The 9,838-nt window shown below is 29.1% G+C and overlaps 1 protein-coding gene across 3 annotated transcripts; it reads right to left on the reverse strand.

Annotated features, from left to right (window-relative positions):
• Window positions 1–1,433: 1,433 nt before the first annotated feature.
• Window positions 1,434–7,062, reverse strand: LOC110615928 (26S proteasome non-ATPase regulatory subunit 10). Of its 3 annotated transcripts, none has more exons than XM_043957109.1 (12): window positions 6,948–7,061; window positions 6,636–6,698; window positions 6,278–6,451; window positions 4,086–4,217; window positions 3,739–3,878; window positions 3,544–3,630; window positions 3,249–3,374; window positions 3,013–3,165; window positions 2,222–2,323; window positions 1,871–2,041; window positions 1,701–1,780; window positions 1,434–1,637 (listed from the first exon to the last, which is right to left on the reverse strand). In XM_043957109.1, exons 1-12 carry the CDS (start codon window positions 6,961–6,963, stop codon window positions 1,547–1,549), a joined length of 1,335 nt encoding a protein of 444 aa, XP_043813044.1. In that variant the 5' UTR covers window positions 6,964–7,061; the 3' UTR covers window positions 1,434–1,546. The 3 variants fall into 3 exon arrangements, with proteins under 3 accessions (XP_043813044.1, XP_043813046.1, XP_043813045.1); XM_043957110.1 differs by having other exon boundaries at window positions 1,542–1,632; window positions 6,948–7,062; XM_043957111.1 differs by lacking the exon at window positions 3,544–3,630 and having other exon boundaries at window positions 6,948–7,062.
• Between the last annotated feature and the right edge of the window lie 2,776 nt (window positions 7,063–9,838).

Here is a 9,838-nt window from a genome sequence, read left to right on the forward strand (position 1 = left end):
CTATGTAACCGCATCACGTTAGTAAAATTTAAAATTAATCGTAAAAAAATTTTATGCTTTATTTTATTGCAATTCTATTTTATACTTTTATTTTTTACTAATTAAACTTTATTTTTTAATATATGATCAAATGCTTTTATTTTTTACTGATTAAATTTTATTTTTTTAATATCTGACTAAATGTAGAAACTTATAAAATTATTAATTTACTCTTTTTCACTACTAAATATATTTAAAAATTATTATTATTATTCAATTTTTTTTAATTTTTATCAATAATTTTATAATAATAATAATAATTTGTCTTAATCTTATTTTGAGTAAAATCATTATCAACTGATTTTTTTTTTAAATTTATCTAATATGCTTATTATTTAGTATTACTTTTAAAATTATCGTTCAAAAAATAATTTCATTAAATACATTAGTCATAAAGTATAAAAAATAATTTAAATAATTATCCAAAAAATCTTATTCTTTTAGTTTTGTTGTAATTCTACTCTGAACTTTTAAATTATTATAAATTTTACTCTGAAATTTACTATATGGTATTGACGTAAAGCGTGACGTGACAATTCCATTAATTTTTAATAGTATAAACGTAGGGAGTGATATAATAATTTCATTAGTTTTTAACATAATTAGAGTAACTTTAAAATATCATGTTTTAATTGAAAAAAAAATACACTGGTATAATTACAACAAAATTAAAAATATAGCTTTTTTTTGCCATTAACTCAAAACTAAAATCCAAATTAAAAAATATTTTTATGTCCTAAGAAAATTTTAAAAAATATATCAATTGATGATCTGAGATCCAGAAAATAGGGTTTTACAATGAGTTCTGTAAGACTGGAAAAAGTTTAGACCTGGAGGAGAGTATTTCTCCTTTTATATGTTTCCTGTTGGCAGCTAGTGACGTGTAGCAGAATGTGTATTATCCATATGTCCCTACTACGGACGTACGAGGGAATCAGATCTCTGTCCTATGCATGGTCCCACAAAGCGAATGGACTGAACTCCTTATGGGTTCCGAACTGAGCCAGAAGATAAGGGTAAGGCTAGGCCCAGAGGGATCTGTTCATTGGGCCGAACGACCTGGGCCGGCCTGATTGGAGAATCTGACTGGAGTCCGATTTTTGAGCTGAGCGGGCTGGACCTGACTCTTAAAAGAGATTTAGAAGCTTTCGAATTATGGGCTGTTCTAATGGGCCTGACCTCAGTCCGGGGTGAAGAAATCCAGCAGTCATCATCAATAATAATGCCAACACATCCTAATTGGCAAAAAAAGAAACCATTACTTAATAAGTATGAATTCTGCGTTTTTATACATTCAATTTATAAACAATGTTAACATTGTTTTCTCCCAATTAATTGGATTGGACTGTAGGTGCCATAATTTACTTCTAACGCATACAACAAAACATTCAAAATTGGAAACACGCCTTCTTTTTTCAAACAAAGGTCTGTTGGGAATCAAACTTCATTGTCGTTACAGTCTGTAATATAGAAGTAAAATACACTAGGGAACTTCAGCATCACCCAGCTACAGATTTTGTCTATTTGCACAGCAGCAGCAACTGTCAAAGCAAGGCTCCCGAGCAGCAGCTTGTTGAATTTGCATTTGCTTAGCTTCCCTAGGAGGCCATATTACATGTAATTAAATGAGCAGAAAATTAAATTTGATAACAACTACTTACTGGTAAGCTTGCAGAAGCTCCTTGTTTCCCACGTCTAACCTCCACCCAATGTAAAATGAATCAGCTGCCTTCTCAAAATCCTGAAATGATTTGTTAACAGTATTATCCTCATCCTAGAATTTAGCATCATAATACAAGGATAATGTCATAGTTTAGAGAAGACCATATACCTTCAGTAACTTCCACCCCACACCTTCCCTATAGTAGGCCTTCTGCCATTTGGGATCTAGCAAGAGGCTTTTCTGTCCATCAGCTAAAGCGCGATAACCTTCATTCAAGCAAGCCCAACATAAGCTCCGATTTGACTTCACTCTTGCATCCATGGGTTCTAAACATTCGGCCTGCAATGTCATACCCAATAACCCAAATGACACTAATATATAGTATTTTGCTGGAGGACAAATTATTGACAACAGCACAAACACTGGCGGATATGTAAACATCACTCTTAGATGGAAAAGTTGAAGAACATTAATCAAGTAAATGGCAACAATAGACCACATTATACATAATACACTCACCTCAGTGTACCAATAGATCGCGTCATGGTAGTCCTTTCTATTGAATGCATCTTGTCCCTTTGATTTAAACTGCACAAATTGTTCATTCTTCCTCTGCTCCATCTGAGAAGTAAAACATGCAAGCATTTGAGTTTTTTTGATTCATGCCTAATAAAAAAAATATTTATTAAATCATGCAGAATCTAAAATATTTTTAAATTCTGTATATTAAAAAAGATGTTCGGTGGTCATATTGTCGAATACGCTTGATTGACAAGTCGAATAAAAGAAAGTTTCACAAGTCGAACAAAGAAAAGTTCAGCATTTAAAGTCTCGAACACGCCTGTGCTGACAAGTGAAAGGGTGGAGAGATTTGCGGACATATTCCACGCTCTATGTGCCAAACATGTCCTGCAAACATGTCCATCTGTAAATGTTGGATAACCCGTGGCATGTTGTTCAACACTGTTATGTTTTCATGGCAATTCGATATTCATAGTATCGAACTTTTTGTTGCTGTCGAACAGCCGTATTTAGCAGTATAATTGATAAAAATGCTCTTTTGACACACAGAATTTGAAGGTATCAAATTCGAAAATTTGACACACAGAATTTGAAGGTATCAAATTCGAAAATATTCGAATTCTGTGTGATTTAATAAATATTTTCGTTATTATACATGAATTAAAAAAAAGTTCCAAACATTTCTATGATAGGAAATCGCCAGGCTAGATACAATTTATTTTACAACAAAATGATATCCACCAAGAGCACATATTTTTTTTTAAAGCACGTGACTTGGCATTGCTTACCTTTTTTTTAACTTCTATGGATTGGAAGTGCTTCATTATACCAGCGCAGCTCCAGTCTGCAACTGATGCAATAGAAGAGGTAACCGGAAAAAGAATCTCGACAGCCGTATGGTGACCGTGTCTCGCAGCAACTTCAACTGGTGTTAGACCCAACTGTTTGATAAACAAAATGTTAAAATTCCAAGGGACCAAATAACAAAATAAAAGAATGTTGACAACTGATAAGCTACACTCACATTACTAGCCATATTCGGTAATGCTCCCTCGTCCAACAAGTATTTAATACTTTCTGTGTCTCCTAAAGAAGCTGCATATTCTAAAGGTGTAGGTCCGACTGTTCTCATGTTTGGATCAGCTCCAGCCTATGCATTAAAAGGCAACAGAGGAGTGACATCAGAATTTACATTAGTGGGTTAAATTTTAACAGGTTACATATTTAAATTTATATTAATAACATCCTATTGGTTGGGTGAACAAAAATCCAGGTGCCTGTAGGAAATTTCTTGTGCCTAAGCAACTTAGAGAGAGAACCTTAAGAAGTTGCTTCACGCATTCAATGGAACCAGCACAAAGGGATAACAGCAACGGTGAAAACAAATGACGGAATGTCAAGTTCGGCTGCACAAGCGTAAAAGATCGGATATAGCAAAAACTTGGAACCGAAAAAGAAGCAAGAGGGAAAGGAAGGGTATGCATGAAACTTAAATGCTTCAAGGTCTTTCTTACGTTTGCATTGTTATCTAACAAAATTTTAACAGCCTCATCCATGCGAAGACTTGCCGCCTCCTGCAATGGTGTGCCAGAATCTGCTTGTGCATCAATTTCAGCACCTTTTGAAATCAAAAGTTGTAAAACTTTCCTACATCCTGCAAATATCTTATTGGATTAGGCAATTAAATACAGAAACATTTAAATCAACTTTATTCCTTAGGCATGCACAGACAGGGGACTTCTATTCACGGGCGATATATCCAACAATCAAGAACAGTCCAATATAGAAGATCAAAGCAAGGAAAGAGCTCTTCCAGGAGATTTTATTTATTTATTTATTTTTCTTTTTTAAAAAAAGATACCTCTCTTTGCAGCATAGTGTAAAGGAGTAAACTTTTGTCCAGTTGCTGCATTGGGATTTGCACCGTTCTCAAGAAGACTAGCAGCAATGTGAGAATGGTCTTCTAGAATTGCACAATGTAAAGGAGTATTACCTATATAAATAGAACATTCAGCAAATCATGTAACGCTCACAAAAAGAATATAAAGAAAATTAAATAATAGTAATAATAACACCTTAGAATTCACTCATTTCACAGTTTCCAAATCATAACTAAATAATCATAAATAACTTTATATAATATGTTTAGTTAGAGCATTTTTTCAATCCATATATAAAAGAAAAAATATTTTTTAATTCACATGAAATTTAAAAGTAATTTCAGATTTTATATGTTAGCTCAGTATGTTCAGCAGCGAACACGTTTGTTCGATACTCAAAATGTCGAATAAAAGGCCATTCGAAATAATAAATGTTACGCGGAGCAACTTATTCGACTCCAATAATATCGAACAAGGTGCCGAACACCCCTATGACGTAAGGGGTGTGCCTCTTCTGACATGCATGCAAATGTGAGGGGTGCAGAAATCTCTGCACCCGCTCAACATGGACATGTCCCTCGCAGCTTCCCCAACCACCTGCCCACCGCTGCTTCCCCAACAAACATTCTATTACAAATCACAATAAATATTATATCATAACAAATATTCTATCCATTAATATAAAAATTAATTTTAAATATTTTATTATACTTTTATTTATTTTATTATAAAAAATACTTTTCAAAAATTAATTTTATTATTTTCAAAAAATTAATTTTAGTATAATACAAAATTTAATTTTAAATATTTTATTATAATTTTATTATAAAACAAAAAATAATTTCCAAAAAATAATTTTATTATTTTCAAAAAATTAAATTTAATGTAATACGAAAATTAATTTTAAATATTTTATTATAATTTTATTATAATACAAAAATTAAATGTTTTATTAATCGTATTATTTTTATTATAATACAAAAAATAATTTCAAAAAAATAATTTCATTATTTTCAAAAATTTAATTTTAGTATAATACAAAAATTAATTTTAAATATTTTATTTATTTTATTATAATACAAAAAATAATTTCAAAAAAATAATTTTAGTATTTTCAAAAATTTAATTTTAGTATAATACAAAAATTAATTTTAAATATTTTATTATAATTTTATTTATTTTATTAATTTCATTATAATACAAAAAATAATTTCAAAAACTTAATTTTATTATTTTCAAAAAATTAATTTTAAACTTCATTTAATAATATTTCTAAATCTATAAAAATTACATAAAAAAATTATATTAATGATATCATTTAATATGAAATATCTTATATTTTTTTAATTAAGATTTAATATTTTAATTTATTATTTATTTTTTTATATATAAAGTAATATATATATATATATATATATATATATATTTCATAATAAAAAAAAGATTTAGAAATACATGATGAGAGAGTGAAGTGAAGAGCTGGAGAGGGAGAAGAAGAGGAGAGGAAGAATGAAGAGTTGGAAAAGGAGAAGAAGAGTAGGAGAGGAAGAATAAAAATTAGGAAAAAAGAAGGAGATGGTGGGAGACTTGGCTTTAAAAACCAAAGTCTCCCCTGATCTGTGCGTGCAGGTCTGCGTGGCTTGCATGCAGAGCTATGAGGACTCGCATGCAAAATAAAAAAAGAAAAGTGTTCGGCACGAGAGCAGATGAACTCCTTTCTTGGTCAAGGTTTCGTCAGAGATTCCTGACGAAACCTTGAACCTTGTGCGTGTTCAGCACCCAAGATGCCGAACACGCCACACTGCCACCACGGGAGCAGATGACACTGCTCTCATGGCATGGATTGTCCGGCACTTATAGTGCTGAACAAGATGAATAAACCAAAGTTTGGCACCCATAGCGTCGAACTTTCATTTGTGTCGAACTGGCGTGCTCTACTGCCGAATACGCTAGGTTGACACACATAATTTTCGGATCTTACATAATTTTAAAAATATTTATGCATGATTTGAAAAATTGATCTATCTAACTATATATTATGAAATTCACCAACCTAGATACTGGACATAACTTGAGAATGATATCTTGAAGTCAAAAGATTAAAACAAAATCTTACTTATATTTTTTAGAAAATATAATTATTTAAAATTATAAGACATCTATCCAAACATACCTTTTCGATCTCTCAAATTAACATCCATTTTCACTTCGCCGATAAGAAACTCGCACACATTAGTTTTTCCTTGTTCAGCAGCGAGGTGTAAAGCAGTTCGACCATCATGATCCTTAATGCTTTCCACTCTTTTCGCTAAAAAACCATCAGATACATCAAGCAACTTTGACAGAGCTGCTTCAACATTTCACAATGATTTCACAGACAAAACCAGTAACTAATTAGTTTATCTCCCAGGAAAATAAAATCAACAAAATAGAACACAAAAACAATAGCTTCCAAAAATTCTTTCCAATGTAACAAACGGATAGAACTACTGAAAAAAAATATATAGTAATAATTAGAGAAAGAAGTTTACTCTTCATCAGTTTGAGATCTCCAGAAAAAGCAGCTTCAAGAAAAAGGCAAAGTTTCTTATCACCTGCATATCAAAGACAAAAGCAAAAATAAATAATTACAGTAAATATAGCTATAAAAAATCATAGGAAGAACATGAAATGGAACTTTTTATTTGAATCTCTAGCAATAACAGATGGTCGAAATTACAGAAGAACGAAAAAAAAATAAATTATAAGTAATAAATCAACTTCTAATGTCCTTATCCATCTTTGCATCTTCTTTTAATTCTATTGTTGTAATGAATAAACCAGAGAGAGTCATTTTGGAAGACCTGAAGAGGACGTCATTGAAGAACCAGAGAAGTGAGAAGTTGAAAGCGGTTATGCAGAGAGCTCAGCCAGTGTAGAGCAGAAGAAGAGGAGGAGGAGGTTTCAAATCTGAAAGCAGTTAAAAATAATGTCCTTATCTAATAATTTTTATTTATTTTAATTAATAAATATAATTTTTTAATTATTTTTATTTTAAATACATTAAATTTATTAAATATTAAAAATATTTTAAATTTTAAAATAAAATTAAATAAAATTATAGTTATCGATTTATATGTAAGGAGACTAAACAATAATTTTAAAATAATAAAAAAAATAATAAAAATTACTTTCATCATTCCATAATTTTTTTTACTTTATTTTTTTATACATATTAATAAATATAAATTTTTTATTAACTTTTTAATTATATTTTATTCAAATATATTAAATTTTATTAAATATTAAAGAAATTATTTAAAAATAAAAAATTAAATGGAATTATAATAGTAAATTTATATGTTATTATAATTTAAAAAAGAAAATTGAATTATAATTTTGAAAAAAATTTAAAAAATAGATAAAAATTATTAAATGAAAAGAATATGAGAGAAAGAAAGTATTAGATAGATAAGAGAAAGGTGGATAATAAAAAATAAATTATATTTTTAAATTTCTGAATTGTTCTAAAATATTATATTTAAATTGAAATAAAATATAGATTAACGCGAACATAAATATTTTTTATTTTATAATTTTTATTCATTTTATTTTTTTAATATTTATTAAAAAATTGTTTAATATTAATTTTTTAATTACATTCATTTTAAAAATATTAAATTTTTTAAATATTAATTGATATTTTAAAATATTTATTAAAAATAAATAAAAATTAAATAAATTGTAATAATTAATTTATATATTATTATGGTGTAAAAAAAGTAAATAATAATTTTTGAGATAACTTTAAAAAGTGGTATAAAAATTATGTGTACCGATAAAGTATATATTTAAGTTTAGTTTATTTCAAATAAATAAATTTACATGAATATAATTTTCATAGTAATTTTTTTAAAAATAATAAATTATTTTTTCTTCTTTAATATTCGCGAGTAAAATAGTTTATATAACTTCGTAAAACGACTTCATTGAGAGATCGGTACAGTTGTTTCGCAGATCTTGATTCTGTAGGTTATACTTTTGTATTTGACTTCTGTTTGGTTGCCAAGAAAATTGAAGGAAAAAAACACTTACACCTTACTTTTTAGAAGTTTCATATTATTAATGTGAATCGTAAGGTCAGATTAAAAAAAAAAAGTTTTAATTTACTGTATGGCTTTCTTTTTGCCTAGCAAAAGCAGTGGGTGAAACGTTATGCTATAAAAAATTTTCATCTGTATTTTGTATTGTGGTATGAAATTGGAGCGTAGATGCAGTATGTCACGAAGGATCGCCGCTGCTATGGCAAGCTAGCTCTCAAAGTCGCTGACAACATAGAGGTATCAGTTTTAGTTTATGTCTTGTTCTTTCGGTCTGTTTGTTTTGATAAACATTTTATTGAAACTATGCTTATATTAGATTATCTATTTTATGAAAAAATTTGTAATGTTAATGTGTATGTGATGAATGTTGTAGATTTGAAGTTCACTTTCAACATGTTTTTATGTAATTGGATATTATTTAGAATTACAATCTATGGAGATGAGTAATATATAATTGAATTGTTATTATGAAGTGAAATTTATATGTTATGACACCTGATTGTTTGAGAGGGATGTGTCAAAATGGGAATTTCAAATTTATTTGGGTTTTTTTAAGCAAATTGGGGATAATGCTTTTTTGAGTTGATAAAATGTGAGTTTCTCAATATTAGAGGTATTGCATGTCAATGCCACAAATTCATGGTTCAGTTGCTTTCTTTAGATATGGGGCTAAAAATTTTTAAGGCAATCGGATATTGACATTATTAAAAAGTTTATACTCATATTTTAAAGAACTCATTAAAACGTTTTTAAATTTTAATTTTGTTAGATATTTTAGTCATTCTGTCAATTTTTCAAGTATATCCTAGCATATTCTTTTAGTTAAATTTCAAATAAATAATTATTTAGTCCATTAATTTAAGGAGACTAAAATATTTAACAAAATCAAAACTTAGAAATATTTTAGTGAATTTTGAAAATATATCAATAACTCGTTAATGATGGCGTTATCCAAGGATATTTTTGTAATTCACCCAATTTTTATTGTTACATTTGGGATGCAGTTGCATGTAAGGGGGCTGATTAAAATTCTCTTTCAAGCAGTATTTAGTTTTAGAGGACTGCTTTCCTAGTCTTTATGAAATATCCGGTTAAACTTTGGCGTCGGAATTTCAACCTTCCGACGGAGTCTCCGTCGGAATCCGGAATCTCGAAACTGAAATATTTAGAAAGATAAAATAGGATTTTCATAAAGTGAATTTTTGAGTTTTGGCAAGACTTAAAGGTTCGACTATCGAAAATGGTTTCTCTAGTTACCTATAAGAGGCCTTCAACCCGAAAATGAGAGAGCTTCCTCTCCATTTTTGGGCAGAGGGAAGTCCATGCCCTTTCTTTGATGTTCTTGTTGAAATTTCTTCAAATCTCTCAGGAAATTCATGAGTTTTCTTTTGTTTTTGAAGATTTGAGTTTGAATCTAAAGTTTTCAACCTTGGAGACCTCTGGAGATCGATTTTCCTCATCTCTAAATTTGGGTTGCTGTCACCTTTGTGTCTCCAAGAGATAAGTTTAAATCTTTACTTTTCTTCTGTTTTCTAGAAGTTTTAGACAAGTTTTAAAGGGGTTTAAGAGTTGTTGATGCATGTAAATTGTTAAATCTAAAGTTTTAGGATTGAGGTTAGGGTTGATGATGAATGTTTCCTCTTGTGTTGTTG

The sequence above is a fragment of the Manihot esculenta genome, chromosome 5, assembly GCF_001659605.2.
Source record: "Manihot esculenta cultivar AM560-2 chromosome 5, M.esculenta_v8, whole genome shotgun sequence".
Lineage (NCBI taxonomy): Eukaryota > Viridiplantae > Streptophyta > Magnoliopsida > Malpighiales > Euphorbiaceae > Manihot > Manihot esculenta.